This window comes from Chlamydotis macqueenii, chromosome 2, assembly GCF_036417535.1.
Source record: "Chlamydotis macqueenii isolate bChlMac1 chromosome 2, bChlMac1.mat, whole genome shotgun sequence".
Lineage (NCBI taxonomy): Eukaryota > Metazoa > Chordata > Aves > Otidiformes > Otididae > Chlamydotis > Chlamydotis macqueenii.
In genome coordinates this window covers 70395001-70419012 of record NC_141557.1, presented here as the reverse complement: position 1 = coordinate 70419012, position 24012 = coordinate 70395001, and the positions used below count along the sequence as shown (strand labels likewise).

General features: G+C 39.4%; 1 protein-coding gene across 1 annotated transcript in view; it reads right to left on the bottom strand.

Annotated features, from left to right (window-relative positions):
- Nucleotides 1–1217: 1217 nt before the first annotated feature.
- Nucleotides 1218–24012, bottom strand: part of LOC104477581 (orofacial cleft 1 candidate gene 1 protein homolog) — a 31765-nt gene continuing 8970 nt past the window's right edge. The window contains exons 4-7 of the mRNA XM_010117733.2: nucleotides 14239–14325; nucleotides 9792–9875; nucleotides 4079–4249; nucleotides 1218–1324 (exon numbers count right to left, since the gene is read on the bottom strand). Of these exons, the coding sequence (XP_010116035.2) occupies nucleotides 1218–1324; nucleotides 4079–4249; nucleotides 9792–9875; nucleotides 14239–14325 (449 nt within the window). The remainder of the gene's footprint in view (nucleotides 1325–4078; nucleotides 4250–9791; nucleotides 9876–14238; nucleotides 14326–24012) is intronic.

Here is a 24012-nt window from a genome sequence, read left to right as displayed (position 1 = left end):
ATTCTGTGCTTCTATGAAAAGAAACGTTACCATCTTTTGTATTCTTGACCTGCAATTCTCAGTAAAACAAACAAAAAAAATTACTCATTTGAACATCAGTCATTTAAAATCTTGGCAAATGTCAAAAAGGAGTAGCCAGGTTTTGGCTGATGAAAAGTCACCTTCAATTCTACATTGCTCTTAGGTGCACATATTCACACAGGTATTGTATTCATAAAAAAACATACACAGGATTATAAAATGTTTATTAGGCTATGGCTTTGATAAGGGGAGGTCTGCAGGTACCATCAGGATATAAATGACAGCATTATCCAACGGGGTAGAACATGTGAGCAACTGTGCATTGGTGTTTTACATGACCAAGGCCTGATCCCTCTGATTAAATTCCTGGTTGGAGGGTAGATTTGTCATCATCTTACACAGAACTAAATTTTACCCACATGCTATTCACCATTAACCAAAGAAAAGCTGGTCACTCCATCATCGTATAAGTTGATCTCTCTGTGACTTGGCAAGGAGTCAGAGCAGTGACGTTATTGACCCTGTAAGAATATTAGATCTAATGCCCAGAGGCATTAACCTTTGTTTAACCAAAAGGTAAATCTCTTGATGAAAGGGAACATTTTATGACTCTCCATGCGCAACAAATAGCTTATTTCTTACTACTGTAACTCAACAGCTGATACCAAAGAACAAAACTTGCACTTTACTTTCAGAGGCTCTTGAGTAACTCATATCGAGGTCATGGATCAAAACTGATTATTATAGTTGTAATAATCAAGTCCTGCAAGGTGTTATGCCCAGCAGAGAGGGCTAAATGTAGTGGCTAAATTCTGTAGAGAGAGATGGGAGTTGTGAACAAATTGCATTTAGTTAAGAATACCAATCAAGTTGCAGGAAAAGGATGGCCGAGCAGGAAAGTAGTTCTTGACTTCTGGGGAAGTATTGATCCTTCCAATTGCCTCACTATTAATTTCTTCTGAGAGAATCCACATAAAACTGCATTATCACTTTTATTGTCTCAGCTCAGAAACAGCTGAAAATCCTTGAGCTGGTACTTTTTCATGGCATTTGATTTAATGACTGGCAAGATTATGTTGCCAAAGGCTCATCAAGTGCAATCTCCGTCCAATCACCAGTGTATGCTTCAAACTCAGCAGACTCTCATGTTTTGAGAGCATCTTGCCTTTAATCAAACACACTAAACCAGCATTGCATCAGATCTTTCCTTGCGTATTTCTCTGCCCTGTAAGATCAAGTTCTGCCCATAAGCACGTATTCCTGTGTTGTCTCACAACAGATGCTTCTCTGTGGCATTTCGCATACCCAGCCTTGGTTGTACCTGCCCAGCTTCTACCACAACACAGTCTCAAAGCTATGATTTTCTCTCAATAGACTTTATTTTTCTTTATTAAAAGCACATGTTTTTGAAATCTGTAGGCCTACACAGTAGGACACAGGAAACAGTACTGCTTTCCAAATGTAACGTGTATGTTAACAGAACGTTGACATGTGCTTAATGTTTTTTTATAAGAATCTATCAGACCTCCCCTTATGTATTTCTTACCAACCTTAACTATCAGCTTTTGCATTTACAAAACAGAACATGAAATAAGTAACAACAAGGCTTAAAGTTTCAGAGCTAAAATCTTGCATAAACCCTTCTTTAAGTTATTATTTTGGAAAGTGCATCAGCTCTTTCAAAAACTTTTAATCATAGTGATCTCAGGCACTGAGCTGCTGTTTAAAAAAAAAAGCCACCCATTTGCTACAAAGCTACAAAGAGAAGAAAAGCAATGAACTAAGGAACAGATAGTTAATATACAACTGTCCTCTTCATGCCAACACTGCCAGCAAAGCTCTAGTGCAAATCAGATGCCTCATTGGAGAGAATTTTTGGCAGACTAAAAAGAAACAGCAGCAACTCAAGTATGTTTCTGAACCTCGCTTATAAAACCAGTCTCATGTACTGTAAACTCTCACTTGTTATTTTTAACCCTTAAGCTCCCATGTTTTGTTTTCATTTTGTAAAAGCAAAGGAATATGAGAGAGATGTCTATTAGATTCCTTAACTCAGCCCGAGGGTTAATTACTCAGTTTGGTAGACATTTGAAAATATTATGTTACCTCTAACGGTAAAATTGATAGAAGCTTGTTTCAGGCTCACTTTATGTCATTATGGCAGATTAAATTAACTAATCATGAATTATGCTGGCTAAAGTACATCTGCTACTCACTAAACCTGCAGCAGGAAGGGAAGGGTTTTTTCTGAACAAGAAGTTCGATGTCTCTGAATACTAATATGACATGAGGTACATGTTTGCAGCTTCTACTTCCAATCTCACCTTCCATTTTCTGTTCAAAGGGGCTGAATGTACCATTTCTATGTGCTTCCAAGGAAAAGATGGATGTATACATCACTGATCTAGAAGACAATATAGATTTTATAGTGATCCTCTTGTTGCCTTCCACATTGCAGGGTGAAGATGTGACAGCTGCTACCATGTCAGTATGACTGAATTCTTAAACAGGGCACGGACAACTGAAGTTAGAGATGTATGGGAGGAACGGACAGAAAACACAGGTGTTCAAGATCTCTTCTGTACAATATGAAGTATTGAGTTCCTATCTGTAAACTCACGGTAGACCAGCTCAATCATGTTAAATGAGGATTTTCTTTCTTTTGGAAGAAAATAAGGAAGAAATGCAGTATTATATTATATTATTTGTGGATTCACTCATGCAGTTGTCAGTTAAAAAGTAGAACATTGTTTTGGGATGACCAGACAGCTTACTCCTGTCTAGGAAACAAACTTTGCTGAACACTTCCGAAAAGAGTCCAAGTAAGATGAACAGCCTCCCAGTGACCATGTTTAGAGGGAGAGTAAACAAAGGATTGACAGATCTATTGTGTTCCTTCAGGTGTCACAGGGCCTTATGAAACTTTGGTGGCATCCAAATAGCCCAAACTTAGTTAAAGTGCAAACTCTCAACATATTATAAAGTCCTCTGAGAAGGTGCAGTACACTCTGTTCACCTGTTTCCAAGTTCCTACTCTATCAGTCCCTGGAGGTAGGTGATGCTCCGAGTACCATCTGAGTCTTTTTCCCTCATGTTTCCCTCCCATTTCATGTTCTTTGAACAATATTCCCCAACTACCTTATATGCATGATGCATACAGCTACAAAAAACTCAGAAGGAATGAAATACAGCTACACAAGTATTTAGAGGAAGGCAGCAAGGAAGGGAAATGTGTCCCTCACGAACATGCAGAAGGCAATGATGAGGTTTAGCCCTGCAGTGAAAAAATTCTAAAAACTTCCTCTGAAAGTAAAAGAAAGCTTAGATCACTATCAGTCACTGGATAACCTATTTTAAGCCCATAAGAGCTAGTGCGCTGTTCTCATGTTGCTAATTAAAAATGATAGATTCCTCAATTAATCTCTCTTCCTGTCCCCTAGTCTTGGTATGAGATTTTTCAAAGGGACAAATGGTAGTTAGGTGCCCACAAGTATCATTTTGGCCCTGAAAATTTGTGCCTTTGTCAACATAAACCCAACTTTGTCTCTTTATGCTGCAAAATGACAAAACAAAAGCCATAGGAAGTTTCGCCACCCTGGAAAACACAACAGATTTACAATTTGGGAATAATCTTATCCTCTGTACAATGAATATTGCTACATAAATCCTTCCTCAACTCCAATCTGAACTTGCTCATTGATAAATGAATAAGCCTCTGTTAAATTTGGCAGAGAGAGATGTCCTAAGCTTAGGCTCTTGATTGAAACTCAATTGCAATACTTACTACAGAGTAGTCAGAGACACTCTACTATTTAAGAAAGAAGCAACAAAGGCAATCTATTTTTATTCACACTGAAATGGAGACAAAGATAAAAGTCCTGCTGTTAGCTTAGCAAAGTGCCAGTCACATAAAGCAAGCCAACGAAATGGGTTATCTTTTCCCCTTTTAGTCTACGTATCGCCAGGCAGTGAAATAGAATTGGGGTGTACAAGGTTAACAAGCCAGCATCATGTTATGAAGCAAGCAATAAAATTGTCTTATAGTTCTTAACTCTGACCTGTTCCAGTGAAAAGCTGCCAAGCAGAATTATGTCATCCTGAACATCTCTCTCAAACTGTTCGATATATGAAGGAATCACTTCATCTTCAAGCTCCCTGTGAAGGTCACGTGCCTTACTGGAGCTGACAGGCGTCACAGAGTCTGGAAAATCTTCACTGGCTACACGGACTGCTTAAAACAAAAGTGGCAGGTTATCTTTTAGCAAATGGGAGTTCATTCACTGGTTATTACCTTCTCAGTTAACATATTTGGCCCACCAACATTTTAAGACAACAATTCACGCCGTAAAATGAGCAGTAATAAATAACAGCAGTAGAAAAATTGGCGGGTTCCAAGTTTGTTCCTTAAATAATTTTTCAAAAGGGTGCTCTGCGTTTCCACGGTGACTTTGCTCCCTTGTACCTGTAAATCTTAAAGGAACTGAGATTTAGATCAATTTTTGCTTTCCCTACTGAGGAAGTAGAGGAATAACTGCAATTGAAAGGGAGTTTTAGGTGGAGCCACACTGAGCATTTCATCTTCCTCTCAGTCATCCCAGAGGCTCCCCTAGGTGTGTGCACACAGCTCCTGCCTAATTAATTGCATTCAGTTCTGCTCTCACCCACATCATTTGCCTGATTTCACTGCAGTGACATATGCAGAATCAAGGGTACACGTTGCACATAAATAAAAAAAAACTCATTCATAAAGCCAACCTTAAAGAGAAGCCATGTCTTTTTTTTCAGTTTAATTCATCATACTATGTAAAAAATAGAACTTCTCATTGATATCTGCTACACTACTAATACTAGCTTGGGTCATAAATAATAAAGACAACAATTTTTGCTCATTTCTCCATGTTAGGATCACTAAGAAATAACACATATCAGGTTGTCCACATCTGACTTTATCTGTCTTGCCTCGTATTTCTGTGTGTAAGTGCATGTTTTTATAGTTCTCTGTGCCTTTCTCTGCAAGAAACTGCCATATCCAGTTATTTGCTTTTCTCTTTGTCCATCCTAAGACATGAAAGCCGTTAAAAGACTTTTTTTTCCCCTCACTCCCCTTTGAAGTCTCTCATTCTCTAATGAAGACCAGAAAAGGAAAGATAAAACTAAGGCTATTAAAATTTTCAGTTTTGCTCACTACTCATTGTTTAATGACTTTAATTGTTGAGCCTCCCGAGTGCTTAAATCACCTCAGTGCCACCAACATACAGGAAGTAGGGTGTTTTTTTTTATTTAATTACAACAGGATACAACACAAAATCATGTTGGGGGAAGTGTACAGTAGATATAAACAACCCAAACCATTACCTTAGGGTACACAGTCTTTCCATGTAGCATCTTACAAGCCTAATGAAAAGTGATTTGACCTACAACTATTAACTGCAAAAACAAAACAATATTTACATTTACTTTTACTATAACATTAAGGGTTTGTCTAGGAGAGAGAAAATCTGGAAGCGCCGGAAAAGGAAACATTGCCAACAGCAGAAGATGCAGTATCGCTTGTTTCACTCAATGCTGTGTTGTACGCAATGGGCCACATGCTCAGCTGGTATAAATCTGCTGGTTTACTGCTTTCACAGGAGCAGTGCAAGTTTACATCCTGGGAAGACTGTACATTCCTATCTCAGGATCCTCTGGGTGTAGAGAGATAGTCCTTATACATCAAAAAAGGAATTAAAAAATTTGGTTCACAAAGAGAACCATGCAGTGATTCATGAAAATATCCTTTTTCTTTTTCATGTATTTTTGTGAGGAATCATATCAAGTGAACTCAGTTTTGGCGGAAGACACTGGGCTTATTAGCACATATTTTGTGGAAAAAGAGCAAAAGAAGAGAGAACATTTTTAAAAGTCTTTTCAAGGGAAGTAACTATTAAAAGTACAGACATAAGTCATGATTCAGATCTGAAAAATACCTGATCAAAAGATACATATGCTTATTTAATCATGGTCAGAAAAACTGTTCATTTGCCTGAGCTAGAGACAGAGAGAGAATAGGGTTGTTCAACTGGTCTATTCCTTCCACGCTGGCTTTGCAAAGAGATCTCCGGAACTCGGTCACCATCAGGTTTCTCCTTGTCTGAACTGACCACAGGTGAGGGGCTTGAGCTGCTGCACCAGAGCAACGCTTGACCAAAAGAAAGCCTCCACCTCCTTGCTGTAAAAAAGTAGCTATGGTGCTAAAAATGTTACTGCTTCATACACATGGGACAAAATGGTTGAAAATTTAAGGGGAAATTTATTGATAAATTGATAAACAAATTAAAAACTGGCTTCTTCAAGTTGCTAGCATCTGCATCAAACGTTTTGCTGCCTCGACTGTATTTAACAGTGCAAGTCACACTTTCCATGTAGTTTAAATCACTTCTCTTTAGCACAGGTTGTATTTGCAGATGCTGTGCTGTAATTAAAACAATCTCTCTGGTTCTAGCTTGGCTGCTTTTAACTTCATTTACTCCTGCATTTGTCCATGAGATGGTAGTGGTTTATATACCGAGACGAGAATTTAAAGTGTAGGTTCACCAGCAGACTACACCTCAACATAGGTTTGAATGTATAAAGCAGCCATAAACTCCAAAGGGAACATGCATTTTGGCTGCTTGGTTCTAGGAGACTTTGTGTGTAAATTGTAGCTTTAAAAGTACATCACCAAAGGTTCATGCCTCAGTTTCAAACAACTAAAATGCTGCAAAACATTGCCCTTCAGTTTTTCAGTTGTTGCCAAAGAACAATATAATAGGAAATATTTTTTTATGGTATTCACCTAGCTTCATTTTGGATGTGCAGGGATCATGATTATACGTTGTTTGAGATATTTTATCCCTAGGTAAAAAATATAGTCTACATCTTTTTCTGAAAAACAAACAACCAGTGTTCCCTTTTAAGTTGCTTTATAATATAATCTCACATGTACCAAGAGTGGCCAACAGGTTACTCAGCGACAAAATGCTTTAAATATACAATTATATAAATTCTGAGCCATGTTCTTTCCTCTCCTTTGAGGATCATCTATTAATTAGGACTGTATGACTACGTGATTTTTCAGCTCAGTGGTCAAATGAAGAAAAGAAGCAGTTCTGTAATAGTGGAACCAAATGAATTCTAGTTTTCTATGGATTTTCTCATATTTAATAAGGGTCAAAATCCCATATTAGCTTTTCCCTCAGTGGAGACATTAATAATGCTTGTCTGCTCTGCTCAGCTGCCCACTGGTAGGGAAGTCAGATCGGTAAGACCTGTTAAGAAAAGGGTTTGGAAGTGGACCGCAGGTTCAAAAGTTGGGAGGGAGAAGCACAGACAGGCAGAAATAAATACAGTCCGATATACGCAGACAGAGGTGGAGACTGCCCAAGCCTCACTTCCTCAGGAAAATCCTGCTCTTTTCTGGATTTGTTTCGTCTAAGCCAAGAAAAGTAAAAAAAATACAGCTAGAGTGGGGCACAACATCCACCTGCAACACTAGCTCTGATACTCCTTATGGCACTTTTAAGAAACAAGAGCACTGCGACACTGCTTGAGACACAAGACAGAAGTGGGCTGTGGCATCTCCCCGATTCGCTGCCTTCATGCCTACCTGAGGGACTCTGATGTGCTCCTGGAGTGCGAGACAGTCATGTTAATGCATTTGCTTGCCCTTGAATTGAATCAGTGAGCTGGCAGCTCAGCAACCTCAGTAGCCTCAATGCGAGATCATCGTCCACAGAGCACACTGTGTACATTCAAACAGCTTTGGATGGATGAGAGATTTGAATCTGTCTCACACCCTACGTAGCCAAACTGTAATAAAAGCTTTTTGCCTCTCATGGTGGTTTGATAAAACTAAGTTGGAGAAAAACACATTTTTAGTTCAAACATACCTGGTGAGTTTAAATTATAAATATTTAAGGAGATCAGTGAAACCTTATTTCTCTCTAAACATGCTATTTGCTATCATCCTCTGTAAAGCATCTGTTCATCTTAACAATATTCATTAATGTTATGTGTAATATAATATAAATTTTCTGGGCAGCTAGCTGAAGGAGATAGTAACCACTGATAGATGGGAAAGGTTTTTCCTTTACTTCCTGGTTCCCTTGCTTAAAAGTGGACCAATATCCACACTGCAATTCAGTTCACTTACCTTTAGGCATGCAAAAAAAGCAATGCTCAAGCCTAAGTCAGTTGTCCAACACTCTGCTAGAGCCAAAGAAAAGAGAACGGCTTCCAGGGTGCAATTTGTCTAATCAGCTAAGAGATGCCTGTGGGAGGTGGGCTGAACCGCTACCCAGAAGTGCTTCTCTCTCCCTCTTCCATCACTTTGAGGGAGTCCCAGAAGATAACTTTCAGAAAGCTAATGGAAAGGTTACTGGACCCCACCCTGGGGCAGCTTGTAAAATGACATCAGGACATTTTCCTTAATCAAACAGGTTTATTTTGATGATAAAGCTACTGAAGATCATGAAACGTTAGAAATGTTAGATGAGGACTGCATAAGTACCACAGGTAGACAGCCCATGTCAAAGTTTCTTATAGAGATAGTGTTGACTTCACAGACAAATATGTTTTTACTTCATGTTGTTGCAGGTTAAGAGCGGCAATCAACCTGCAGCACTGCCATAACCTTTCTCAGCAATGTGGACCTCTACATTAACATGAAACAATAGAGGGCTTGCTAATAATTTGTTAAAGGTTTTTGCTTAAACTATCTGCATGAATTTAGCTGTGATGGTGTTCCTTTCTTGTCCTTGCATTTAAAATTAGACAAAATGGGTTTCAAAGATGTTACTGATACGACCAGATCCAGTTCAAGTGATTTTGCAACCCTAGAAAAACAAAAATATTTGCCTCTTCTAGACAAAGCTGCTTGCAACCTAAACAGTCTTAAAACACATTGCAGCTTCTGGAGCTCCAATGCTGTAGGCAACCACCTGCTCTGTCTCTCTGACAGAGTAGGTCCTGGATATAAGTGACATACAACAGGAAATCTCATACAGATACAAAGGAGAGAAAATATCTTTGCACAGAAGACCTCTGCTGAAAAGGAAGGGAGAGTGAGTGGGATATCCAAAAATACGAGAGCAGCCCCAAAGCTGGGGCTTGTTCATATGTTACTTCTCCTAGGATGAACCAGAAGAGAGCAGCAGACATACCTTATGTAAAGGCTGTGGTGGTAATGGTCTGGTGAATAAAGTGGGTGTTAAAAAACACTCGTAGAAATAAGTGAAACCAAAGTAAGGCTGTTGGATTAAGCTGAAGGAATCTCTTCTCCTACACTTCATTGTTTTGCTGTAGATGGAACATCCATTCAGTATTTCTAGCAAAGCCATAGAAATAATTTTCTTACTTGCCTGCTAGTATAAATTCTTACATCGATAACCTCAAACACTGTCTGACATGACCAGTGGATCTGACAAAAGGCCCACCCATTTATGAGCTTAAATAAGGATTTAGATTTTTAGCTTTGAGCATTTAAGCAATGACATTTCTAGTTGTCTTTCCTATGAGTGGAATTCAACATGCAATGAAGAAGCCTAGAGAAAGTACACCACTTAAGTTATGCTTAAAACCACATAAATATGACGCAAAACAAAAACATTTTGGGAAAAAAAGATCTTAGAGACTCGCATTAAAGTCAACGTCACTTGTGCTTCTGAGTTCAAGGGAATGGATTACCCACTCTCCTCCCCACTTCCAGACTCAAAAGAGTTTTATTTTTCTTTATGTAAATGGTTGTTATTTACCTTGGAAGTCCAGCATCTTGTTTTCTTCATCTAGAAGCTTCATCAGTTTATCATACAGGATTTGCTCTTCAAATTCCACTCGATCTTAAAAAAAAAAGAACAACCCACAAACCTAAAACCAAGCAGTGAAATCTCTCTCATTTCTTCCAGTTCTTATTTCAGGAAACACTACTTTAAACTACAAAGAAATACATTCAAATACAAAAGTTAAGAAGCCATTTGACACTTAAAAATGGTTTTCATATTTGTGGAGGGTTGACCCTGGCTGGATACCAGGTGCCCACCAAAGTTGCTCTATTACTCCTCCTCCTCAACTGGACAAGGGAGAGAAAATAAAAAGAAAGGCTCGTGGGTCGAGATAAGGACGGGGAGATCACTTACCAATTAACATCATGGGCAAAACAGACTCAGGGAAATTAATTTAATTTATTACCAATTAAATCAGAGTAGGGTAATGAGAAATAAAAACTAAATCTTAAAAAAATCTTCCCGCCATTCCTCCCTTCTTTCTGGGCTTAACTTTACTCCAAATTTCACTACCTCCTCCCCTACAGCGGCACAGGAGAATGGGGGTTGCGGCCAGTTCATCACACGTTGTCTCTGCCATTCCTTCCTCTTTAGGGGGAGGACTCCTCACACTCTTCCCCTGCTCCAGCGTGGGGTCCCTTCCCATGGGAGACAGTCCTCCATGAACTGCTCCAATGTGAGTCCTTCCCATGTGCTGCAGTTCTTTACAAACTGCTCCAGCGTGGGTCCTTTCCACAGGGTGCAGTCCCTCAGGAACAGGCTGCTCCAGCCTGGGTCCCCCACAGGGTCACAAGTCCTGCCAGCAAACCTGCTCCAGTGTGGGCTCCTCTCTCCACAGGGCCACAGGTCCTGCCAGAAGCCTGCTTCAGCGTGGGCTTCCCACAGGGTCACAGCTTCTTTTGGGCAACGACCTGCTCCATCATGGGGTCCTCCACCGGCTGCAGGTGGATCTCTTGCTCCTCCATGGGCTGCAAGGGGACAACCTGCTCCACCATGGGCTGCACCACAGGCTGCAGGGAAATCTCGGCCAGGAGCCGCATTACTCCTCCCCTGCCTTCTTCACTGACCTGGGTGTCTGCAGGGCTGTTTCTCTCAGGTATTCTCACTCCTCTCTCTAGCTGCTGCTTTCCCCAGTAGTTTTTCCCTCTTCTTAAACACGTTATCACAGATGTGCTACCACCATCCCTGGTGGGCTTGGCCTTGGACAGCAGTGGATCCATCTTGGAGCCAGCTGGCATTGGCTCCCTTGGACATGGGGGAAGATTCTGGCAGCTTCCGAGAGAAGCCACCCCTGTGTAGCAGCCTGCACCAAAATCTGGCCACACAAACCCAATGTGATAGTGCTAGTTTCATAGCAGAGGTGACTGTAATTTTCTTGTGAGTTATGAAAACCAGTTTTAAAATAAAAAATATATAATCATATACTTTTAAAGGGTAAGCAATAATATATCTTGATCAGGATTGAAACTAGTTTACTAATTCTGCTAACAGATTAGTTGAAATGATTATTTATATTCAAATTGCCAGACAAATTCTGTTTGACTTAACAAAAATCAAAGTACCTAATCTCTTTTCTAATTTGGATCTTTATTAGAAATTTTACCTTGCTGTCCATAATACTAACACATTATCTAGTATGAGTAGTCATTACAGCGCACTATGAATTTTAATCTTGTGGCTGGTTATTCATTCAAATTCCCAGTAACAGCTGCAGATTTTTAAAAGAAGCACACATACCTAGAACCTAAAAATTACTTCAAGTGTCTATATTCAAGGGAGAAATGAGCAGTGGAGGTCATTCAGGTCTCCTAGACTTCTCTAAGTTGTCAGTGAAGACAGGCAGGTAGAAGACCAAAGAAACGCATACAAGGTAGGTGAATTTAAAAAAAGCCACCTAAGGTCGTTTGAAGCTGTACTTAAGTGTTTGAAAGAATCTCAAAGAATAAATTTTCTTTACTATGACATTTCAGAGCAAAGTTTTCAGTTAGGCTGAGCATTCAAAGAGGGAGGCTTTTGCAAATCTTTTCTGCAATTACAGAATCTTTTACATTTCTTTTAGCATGTAACATTGAAACGTTCCCTTGACGGGACAAATCCATAGTGGAGTGTTGTTTGTTCTCAGGGCATTATCAACTCAGACAAATTTCCAGAACAAATTTAATTTATCAAATATGGAAAAGATAATTGCTAATATCTTCATTTTCACAGAATAACCCATTAAAGAATCCCATATGATGAACACATTAAAAGGATATTTAACTTTGTATAATAGAGTTAGTGGCTGAAGATTTGCTTTTCACCACCTATTCTCCTTGGGCATTGGGCCTGACTTGATTAAGTCATAAGAAGAGTGTAACTTTAAAGTGCACACTGATTTCTTTATTTTGTTTTGCTTTTGTCTCTTGTTAGTGACCAGCTGCTAAATGGAAAAATAAGGTAAATGAATATGCTTTCTAATCAGAGGATGACCGTGCAGGACCAGACTTCAGTTCTGACTGTCCTTTTAACTCCATTGACTACGTAGAAATGTAATTCCACTTATTTAACACTTCTGCAAGGAAAAGGAAGCCAGCCAATGAGCCTGGTTTATCACCAAATCAGACTGGTTGAGGTGGGAAGGTAGCTCTGTAGGTCATCTGGTCTAGCCCTTCTGCTCAAGTAGGGCTGTCTACAGTCAAGTTGCCCAGTTATAACTGCTCTACAGATGTCAACACAAGCAACCTGAGGGCAGTACCATTGCTAACAGACCTGTAATAAACAAGTGCTACCCCAGTCTTTGAGTGACGTTTTTGCCGGGCAGAAAAAGAAGGAACACCAAAGGACAGCTGTTTACACATGGATCTCAGGTCTAGCCCTATATGCAAGTGCCTAAAACCACCTCTCCACTCCCACCACTGGAACTGGATGGACTTTCTCAGACCTTTCATCTGTTCCAGATTTAAAATAAACAAATAAATAAATATTTAAATCACCAAACTAACAAAAAAAAAAAACCACCAAAAAACAATTGTGTATCACTCAGCCTCCTCAACACAGGCAAGGGAATATTTCGCGGGCAAAAGAACCTTTTCTCACAACGACAACTGTACTTCCATGTGTCTCGTGTGTCAGCACTCTATCCATACACGTTTTTAGGCACACACACACAGATACAGAAATTCAATCCACTTTAATTCTTTGGTTATGAAGCAGATCGTGAGTCATGAAGCCTATTCATAAGATGAACCATGGCAGTACCTACAGAAAGAAAATCTTTCACTTAAAAACTCTGAGCCAAAAACTGACTTCCAAGGTATTACATTGCTGTCCTATACAATGAACGGGGAAATTATAGGGGTTAGATATAATCTTGACAAACCTAGATTTTTTTCACCAGTACACATAAATTCAAGTTACTGATGTGCATTAAAGCCTGCCTTTCTCAGTCACACAAGTTTTTGCCTCAGAAGTTTAAATCTCCATATCTACTCAAAGTAAAATATTCTCGTGAATTTCAGAAGTGACATACTTTGAGATCCTTTACAATAAACAAATTTTTTTTAGATTTGACTACAACTGGATGTCTAGAGAGGCTCTGTGGTGTAAATAAGCGCAAGGTTTAAATAAGTGAAGGGCTAGGAAGGTAACACAGGAGCATTGGGTCTTGCGTGCTATCAGGTTGTTAGTGCTTAACAACAGGAGCTGGGCCAAAGCATTCAGTGCATAACTAAGCACTTCATTACCATGATGATGTTCTTACTTAAGTCCATGCAAATTCAGGCAGGCCCGTTCCCACCCTTTTTTATCTAAAAGCCATGACAGCAAAGGAAAATTTCCTCCGCTCCCAGTGAAAGACAATACCTCCTGGTTAATCTCTGTCATACCTATGCATAACTTCTGTTCTCCCAGCTCTGAAGAGTCACACCCTCCCACTCCTGGCTGTTGCCCACAGATAGTAAAGCTAAACTTCTCAGCTAACTGGCAAAAATAAAATCAAAAAAGCCTCCTCGTGCTGGGAATTTCTACGGACTCTGAGGTTTCCTTCTGTTAGGCAAACACACATTCAGCTCTGTAATAAAGTTGCTCTCCAGGAAGGACTTCAGGAACATGGTTGCAAAAATCTACAGCTTAGTACTCAGTTCTGGACTAATTTTGTTAATTAAAGAGAACATGGTGTAGACAGCAGTCTCAGAGCTTCCTTAATTTTGCGATGGTAGCAGAGTGAATACAGCACAGCCTCACTTTTATCTGTCCATTAACTCGCTGTCCTTGATCAAAGACTATGCATCCTGCCTATCGTGTTCAGAGCGGGTAAGGCTTATAATTTAAATTGTAAACCTCGATATTTAAATAGAACTGCATATGTGATCTTTGTCACCTCATTTTCATGAATGGAAAAGAATATTCTGACACCAAAATTACACACTTAATTCTGCCTCACCTTCTTCACTGACCTCCATCCCACACTGCCTTGGGTTTATTTCCTCATCCATCAACGGGTCAAAGTAATTTCTGCTGTATTCATTTCCTGTGGAAAGCGCATGAAGTAAGGGTCAGCGATTATTAGAAGCACATGAACCAAAATGTTAATTTTGAAATCGACACCAGCAAGTAAAGAGGCACTTTTTGCTACTTTATAAGCTTAATTTTTTTAACAAGACCTCTAAGCATACTAGTACTGTAATTATCATCTTGTGAAAGGTCAGAAAAGGTAATTCTGGAAACAAGTGCACTTTTTGTTACTTTTGCTCAGGAACAGACGAGAAAAAAAAAAAATCTTAAATTTAGATGATGGAAAGATAAGAAAAATTTTAAGAGTCCAGTATCCTTAACATAACCCAAATTATTCTTGAAACACATTTTACAAGTGAATTTACCCATGCTGCAGAGGAATTCGTGTTTCACAGCTGACCCCTCCAATTTCAACAGTTTTAAATTTCACCACTGAGGTTTCAACGTCTGGTGCATCTTTAATACTGTATTCAACCAGAGAAGTGTTTAATTACAGAGGGGATACTAGAATACTGCCTCATTAATCTGAATAGCAATTATATTTAGTTGGGCTAGGTAACTAATCCAAGATTTTGATAGGATAAAACCACCAATTTTGGCACTTTCCATTTCAAGAGCTAGCTTTATGTGCTGTTTAGAAACTAATCAAGTTTACAAAAAAAAACCAAAAGTAATTTGATAGACTTATCAAGGAATAATGCAACAGCTAGCTGCCTAGAGGAAATCCCAGTAAAGCCAGACAAATTTTCTTTACACAAGGTGGGGAGGGGAGAGCTTTTTCCTCAAAATTTGTTCTTCCTTCAGCAAAAGTGCTACACTCTATTAAAACCATCCTTACTTTCACTAGATTTGCAAATACAGTAAATTATCACTTAACAGAGAGAAAGTAAAATAATAAGTCCATAACAAAGTTTAAAGTTGCTTGGCAGATATTTATATCCTGAAAAATACATAATAGCTAAATGTATGAGGGAGTTAATTCATCCAAGATACGCTATAGCAGTCTACAATGTATTTGTTTTAGGTTCAAAAGTAATCCAAGCAGCAGCTCCTTTTCAGTCTAAATGAAACTTTGATATGAAACTAGGTTTAATTTATATTTCTGGATTGGCACATTTTGACTGTCAGTCTCTGTTCCTTCAATGTAGTAAGTACAAGAACTGAAAATTTGCTTTACCTTGAGGTCTCAATAAAGAAAAAAATAAATGAGTTTCATTTTTGTTACTTTATCTGTCAACAACTACTAGGCTGGTATGAATCTTGGCAGTATGTAATCAAAGTCTTATGTACTGCAATAACAGAGCCATTCTACCTTATTCACTGTAATTGTTTTTCTCTAGCACAAAGCACCGTGATGTTATATGAACACCCCTTCACATGTTGGTAAAATAATTCACCCATGTGCTAAAAAAGAAAATGACGATGCATCTCTATTCAATTACTTCATAGCTGTAAATGCAAATTGCTGGAAAGTATGTTGCAACCATACAAGCAGTACTCGAGCTAGTACATAGGCTTTTTGTACAGTCTTAATATCACAACAGCTTTTACTGAATTTTAATACCCAATATTCTTTATTCTATGGGTCTGGTGCGAAACTCTGAAGAGTAGCCTTTTGGACAACTCTTCTGGACAGAATAATAGGCATTTAGGAGGAAGTGTCATATTATATTTGAGTCTGTGAGGCATGGAAACTATTGTTCAAAAATGAGATACATTGACAAATAGCATTGAACAGCTTGCTTTTTGGTCCGCTTCAAAAAAAGAACCACCTGAACCCTTTGTTGAGAAGTATGAGATATTTTGTCCAGGGCTTTTGCTCTGTCAGAACCTCACACAGCTGGAGAAAGTTATACAGAAGTGAAAAGAAGAAACAGGTTTGATTTCTCCAGAACAACATACATAGGTAGAACAAGTTGTAAAGACCAGAATAACCTCCTTATGCTGATTTTATCAATAACAAGCCATTTTAAGCTACAATACTCCACAGAAGACTTGCAGTGAGGTTTTCTGAAGAGGTAAAATCACTGCAAACCTTAGATCACTGCTTTTGGGTTTTTTGGTGAGGTTTTTGGTCTTTTTTTCCTCCCCCTCAACTCAACATACCCTGAGAACTGCTGTGACCAGAACATCCGGGCTCTAGTCATGTCCTAAGACTTGTTGGAGGCTGGGGAAGGTCGCTTTAGTTTTAAAACACAAAATTATCAATTTTAGTCAACATAACATACTGCCCAAGGCATTTTGCTAATAACATTTTGTAAGCACGTGAATGGATTACTAATCATTTCATATTTGCTTTTGGAAATATTTGAAAAGTGTATAACATGTAAATTAACAGTCCACTAAGGAATTCACATCGCTCTGCTCCATCGTATAAACACAGTAAAGTAAATGTTAATACAGAGCTTGCTTGCAGGTATTTTCAACAGCAGTATATAGCTTGGTGCTTTCAGACAGCAAGTTACTTTGAATATCTGCTCCTGTGAAGAGCTAGCCAACTTTGGAAACTCAGGTCCAGAGGTTCACCTGAGCCCATTAACTCAATTTGAAACTCTATTCACCCCTCAAAATTTTGTTATTTCATGTGAAAAACACAATGGATAATTCAGGAAATCAGAATTGAAGTGCAAAACCCCAAATTATCTATACATTCAAATAAAAATTGAAAGAAGGGTGTTGGCACAACAGTGACCAGGTGGGAATTTATACAGTTTAATTAAAGTAAGAGGAGTCGCTAATAAAATTAGCATAATCCTCGGATGTAGCCCATGGGACTGCACACGTATTACTAGGACTGGATGAAACTCCAAGATGGCTTTTAAGCTAAGATGTCTGTAGTCAATTATAAAGTCTATGTCCTGAGAATACCACAGAAATGGCATGACTAAGCTGCATTTCTACAAGGTCTTCTACTCCACAAAAAGGATCAAGATAGTCAGTATCAATATCATATCAAGGATGTAGCAAGGATTTTGGATGAAAGGCAATTATTCCATTGTCCTTCATATTCTACTATTGATTAGTTTTTATTTTAATGAAATAATAGACAAAACTCTGTTGGATTTGTTGTCTCCTGACTGATGTAAAAGTGAAGGAATTAATAATAGCCTTATGTCTGACTACTAAAGGCTTGAATAAGCATTTACTGGTGCTTGTTTTCAGGATAAAAGCAAAAATTTTGGCATAAGCCAGCTTTCATTATAAGACAGGATGCAGAGTGTGATCTCAGCAAATTTGTCTTATTAAGTAACAGCTCTTCCTTTTCAGGCAACAGAGTAGTCAACATGTGTCTCTACCAATGACCTGGCAGAACATTGCTGGGCATTATAAGGCAACTCATAAAAGCCTTTTGCATAAGATAGAATAAGACAAGCATCTTGGAAAGACAAAATTCCAGTCTAAGGCAACATTTTGACCCAAAGTTCTTTTGAAACAGTGATGCATCCAGCAATGAAAAAGAGTAGTCCTCCTTTCCCTAAGGATACTTTTTTTCTTAGTTTGCAGATATGGCCCTTTGGGCAGCCCAAACAAAGTTATTTGCTAGCACATTTCCCAGTTTCTTTTTGAGAAGAGTATGTGACCACATAAGCCAAAGTAGCACCCTGGGGTGCTCTAAGAGAGGTGCCCAACTCAACCTGTCCAGCGAGAACTAAGACTTGAAATCAGGAGGAAGGAGATAGAAGCGTCCCACCTCCTGCATTTCTAACTGCTTAGTTTATCCATCCTTTCTCAAGACATGGTGGGCCTTGTGACTAGCACTCCCACACGTTAATTTTCATGATGTAGTGCCTACATTGACAGAGTCTGATATCTGCAAGTTGCTTCTTTGTAGATATGGGCCTTTGCTTCTAATCTGTAGTTTTCAAAAAAAAAAAAAAAGCTATACAGAATTATTTAAAAAAAAAAAAAATCAGTCAAAACAACTAAAGCATAAGAAAGGAGGAGAAAGACAGCTGCCCCCTTAAAAAAAAAAAAAAAAAACAAAAAAAAAACCTGTCAGAATGCAGAAAGCGCAGGAAAAAAATAATCATCCGCCAAAACTCCATAAACATGGACAGTGAAAAACCGACTTGATTTCCACTGAATTTATAGGTTCTTAGTTGATTTAAATAATGATTTAGAACTGGAAAATAATTTAGGAAAGTTTAAAAGTTTCACAAGGAAACATTTTGAGTTTTTGTACCAAAATTTTTTGTTGCTAGATTTACTCACATCTAAATGATAGGAAGATGTTAAAAATAAAATTTTAGTTTTGAAGAACATAGTGAATTGATATATAATCCACAAAACACTGTTAACTCTCAGTTCTCATTTTGGCAAGGAAAAAAAATAGAAAATTATTATGAGTTAACCAGAAGTTTAATTCTTGTTACAGAACCATGGCATCTATTACGCTACATTTTCATGAGTACCAGGCAGAATTCAGTGGAATTAAGAGCATCCTCAAATGGAAGAGCATTAAGCAAGTGACTGGACAGATGATTATATTTGGAAAATACAGTTTGTTAAATACTACCAACACTGGGTGACTTCTCAATTTTAAAAAGTTTTAGAGGTATCATATGTAATTTTCCTTGTCCTCAGAGGAGACCATTGGTAATGAGTAAACCGCAAAACCGTGTCTTATGTTTATATTGCGAGCCTTGAATAAACGCACTTGTCAGCTTTGACAGGAGACTGGCAACAGGGCCGTTCATGAGCCTGAGCAACACAGACCGTCCTGTGCCTTCCCCGACACCTGAAAAACGCCGTATCACACTCAAAACACTCACTTTTCTTTCCCCCACTTCACTCCTGGAAGACTTAGAATATTTGTTGATGTTTAAGCAAGGGTGCAGCATGGGAATTTTATTTATTTTTTTTTTTCTTTCCTGTGAGTAGAGGGCACTATGCCAAGGGATGCCAGTGCAAGACCTGCTGCTTTTCCTGTGGAAATGCTGTTCATCAGAGGCATGAGAAAGCGATTTACTGATGATGATGGAGTTCATTTAGAAACACTATTAGATAATGTGACACATGTCAATGGGAAAAATGGATACCGAGAGCTCCCAGGCTGGCAGGCTCGGCTGGTCCCGCACTATTCCAGTGAGGAAACTTGCTGAATTTTGAGGGTCCAGCAGGACTGTTATGAAGCAAACAATTTCCAAGTGTAATAAATTAGCCTTAAAAATATATATTCCGTCACCTTCTGAAAGAATATTTCTCAATTATAAAATGCATCCATTCTTCACAATTCTTCTCCCCCTACCTTTCACAAATTCAATTTTAGCACATTACTTAGATGAGTGGTACAGTATTCCCTGTTGTTGAAATCGCATGCAATGGATCACGTTTTGCACACTACATTACACCTTGTACCGTTCGGCTGATTTCAATTGGATTACACATTGTGTAATTCAACGCAAAATTACTTCCAATGACAACCCTTTTTATTCCTATGCATACATGGTGATCCATCATACCCTGCATACTTGGTTTGGCATTTCCATTTCAAGTCCCTGTTGGAATCAGAAAGCATAGAACCACATACACAGAATTTGAATTATTAAACTCTGCCATTGTTTAAGAAAAAAAGGTTACAGTTTTGATTCATATTTCTGGTGCCATCCTTTATGCAAATCATTTTGTCCAACACAAATATCTAGTGTTGCAAGCTCCCATTTCCTTCACATGCAGCATAAACATGAGTTTCCAGCAGATGCCCATTTTTCATCTGCATTCACTATCTCTCCAGTGGGTACGTAGCATCTTTTTGGAATTAAATTAGATCCTCTTCAAAAAGCTTCAATCTCTAGGTCTCTGTAAACAGACTACACTTGCTGACATTTTTGTGATCAAGTTGATATGACAACATGGTTCCTTCACAAAGCCCTTTTTTTGGTCTGTTTATTCCTGAGTCAACATCCTCATCCAGTTACGTGCTTGAGTAAGACAGAACTTATATTGCTCCGCTGCAGTTGAAGTATCTTTGGTATTAACCATCCCTTAGGCAACACCTTCTCTCTACTTTGGCATTTGATAAGGAGCAGAACTGCTCTATTTTACAGTGGGTTTCTCCCCACAGGATGCATGCAGCACCACGTCATATTTCCGTGTCATGTATTCAACCTAGTTCTGCAGCTAGGAGGTGGTGCAGCAGAGCACCACGTAGACACTAATTTGCTCCCAGGAGCAGTGTAGACATGTTAATACTGTACCTGGGCTAATTAGAAGAATAGTTTCTGGTCTTCCACGGTAAGAGCTTTCTTTCTTTTCTTCCCCCCCCCCCCCCCTCAAATGTTGTTAATCTCTGTGGGCAAGTTTATTGGAGCATGATATGAGATATTAACAGTGCCTGTTGCAGATAAAATGGTAGAATTAATTAGAGCTTTTGATTTTAGAAAGACAATCTAGTTTTGAAAATAGATTCCTGTATTGGGGATGATAGGAGAAAAAGAAATAAAAAATAACACTTTTTGTCATCTGGAGGCAATTTTAACTTGAATCATCAACATTTAGGCTTAGACTGCCCCTAGCCTTTGTACAAGTGTGCAAGATACACAAGAACGCAATTAGCTTTTCCTTCATCTTCCAGGGAAAAGCCAGAGCACCTCAGTCTCCAAAGGTGTCTATGCAACCATCAGGTGCAAGGCAGGAAGGAGGCTCAAAAAGCCCCGTGCCTGGATTCTGCAGCCTACATACACGGTCAGCACCCCAAAAAGACCAGTCTAATTTCTTCTGCCATATATTTCCTCTGTATGCTTGAGTGGGAAATTTTACCTATCTAGTAAAAATGCGAACAGTGTCGTGCCACAGAGCTCTTCTCAGGATTAGTTGGACCAAATCTATGTAGCTCTGTGGCTATGGTGAACACTAAAAACAGTGCAAATTGGTACAAGTCACTTGCACATTTTCTGATCACAACAGCTGAAGAAAAATATATGGAATGCTAAAATAGATTAACATTTGCTTTACAGGCCTACAATAAAATGCTAAGTACAGTAGTCCTACGTTATGGGATTGCTTGTGACACACATCATCTATCTGAAGTTGAGCAACTGCCTTCATACCCTGCCGTCAGCCAAAGACGGCGTATTCCTGGAGATTTGGTGCTTCCGTCATGACTGTTTGCTGGAAGCCTTTTGCTAAGCAGAAGCTTTATCAAGCCAATCTGAACATTACGGCACTCTACAGAGTGTTTTGGGTTTAAACCTCTCTGGAGAAAAGAGAAAAGCCAACATTGGCTCACCTTGAGATCATGCACCTAGCAATTGAGAAACAGGTGGACATAGGTTCCAGGTTTGGGTGTTCTAACCCCAAATATATCTCCCAGATAAATTTGTCTATTAGATTTCCCATTTGGATAGTCAACATGAAGATTTCTGGCAAATTCAATATTTGCTGAAGAGAAGAAAGGCAAAAGAGTTGGTCAGATTTAATCATGAGGAAACTCCAGGTACTTTCAGAAACAAATAAATTGCACAGTTTTGCAAAGAGAATACCGCTGTTAGATGACCCTAATTCCACAAGCAATATGTGAAAGAAGTGACTGACAGGAGCGATCAGCAAAGAGTTAGAATAGAATCGAGAAGGGAAAATAGGGTAGAAGCCACTGCAACCAACTATCTGACTGAAAATCAGGAAATTAATCTGAGTAAGTAGTCAGCCAGTTCCCCTGGGTCACTATAACTTTTAACAGCAGTACCAGGTCTTCACCACATAGGAACAATGGCAGAAAGCATACAGCAGAAAGAGTTACTTAATGGTCTATTCCTGAGCAATGGTCTACTGATGATGATGATAAAGTTTGGAATTTTGTCCATCATGGGAAATATGACAGTGTGAGACACAGAATGGCCTAACAAACAGAGCAATGGACTAGGGACTAGAGGTTTTATTTCTATTTCCATCACAGGCCTGCAGGGTGACTGCAGAAAAGGCCTCATGCTCTGCCTCAGTTTCTCCACAAGCAAAGGATGCAGGACTCTTGCACTTCGAATCACAAGAATAGTCCCCACCAATCTGGTTTGAAAAGTGAAAAGCCTCTGAAAAAAACACTGGAAGATTTCATTGGTTTCTTGAAAACAATAATCAGTTCACAAACTTTCCTTTTCAAGGGATATTTTGTTATCTGAGGAAAGGGAATGAAAAAGTCAGTATAGCACAAACATACCTGTGAATTAAGCTCTCTGGGGGAAGATGCAGGCAAGCTGCAATACTATAGACCTCTGCACTGGCTATTTAATCCCAAGTGATGTGCGTTCTGCAGAGCAGAGTTCTGTGAAGACATAGCCAAACCCCAGGAACAGGTTTGAAGGATATCTTGAACCTGAAGCTGACTGTTCACACTCCTTCCCAGTATCCTTAGCATGGAGGTATGTGAGAAGGCATCTCACAAGTAGGTGGAGGTTTTTCTAACAAACACTTTCCTCCAGCAGTTGCTGACAGAGGAACAGGCTGTGACACTATTGCAAGATGGAGGAAATGATAGCAACCCCTGTAGCTATTATTTGCTGCCATTAACAACATGGGCGATGGGTGGAAAGATAATGGAAAGGCAATGCCATCTCCATGGCCTACCTTCAAGCGCATAGCCTGAAAATCCAGCCTGATGTTTATATAGTGTTTTAAACCTGTAATCTCCTAAATGCTGCAATTAATTAATTGTGCTTAAGGTTATAACTGCTTTTAAATTGTACAGTTTAACACCATGCATTAGAATTGACAAATGTCATTCCCCGTTGAGTAAATAACCAAACCTAAGCCTGGGGGCTGAGAGCTAGAAGGGTAGCCAGTGGTTGTGGAGGGCAGGAAACCCCAAAAGGAGAAGAATTTCATTGGTATCTCGGGAAGAGGAGGAGGAAAGGGTGCAGTGGAGGGGCCTAGAAGTTGTTTATTTTATGCAGGCTGTGTTGTACTTAGCAGGCATTTCCCTTAAGGAAAGGAAGCCTGGCACGAAGTAGAGAAAGGACTGTCATTTTACTGGCACAGCAAAGTTTGGGCAACAAGCCATACCAGTGTGTGTGGGTACCCTCTCCTAGAGAAATAACTTCCAGTGCGGTGTGCAAACCTTGCCTTCAGGGTCAGGGGAAGAAAAGTTGGAGCTGGTCAGCCTGGAGAAGAGGAGGCTCCAGGGAGACCTTCTCCTGGTCTTCCAGTACCTCAAGGGGGCCTACAGGAAAGATGGGGAGAGACTGTTCTGTAGGGCCTGTTGCGACAGGACTAGGGGTAATGGTTTCAAAATAGAGGGACGTAGATTTAGATTAGATATTAGGAAAAAAAATATTTACAATGAGGGTTATAGAACACTGGAACAGGTTGCCCAGAGAGGTGGTGGATGCCCCGTCCCTGGAAACGATCAAGGCCAGGTTGGACCGGGGCTCTGAGCAACCTGATCTAATCAAAGATGTCCCTGTTCCTTGCAGGGGGGTTGGACTAGATGACCTTTGAAGGTCCCTTCCAACCCTAACCATTCTATAATTCTATGATCTGTGCTAAAGATGTCTCCTGTGAACTGCACAGTGGCTCCTGAGAGCTGAGGGGCAGAAGCAGCAGCTATGGAAGAGTTTTACCTATGCTAGAGTATGTTGGTCATTTTCAGCACCATGTATGGTTTCGCTATGAGCTGAAATGACAGCAGCTCTGAGAAATGTCTATCAGGACAGAGCAAAGCAGAGGAAGGATGGCTCGAGGAACTGATCATGTGGGCTCTGGTGGTTGTAAA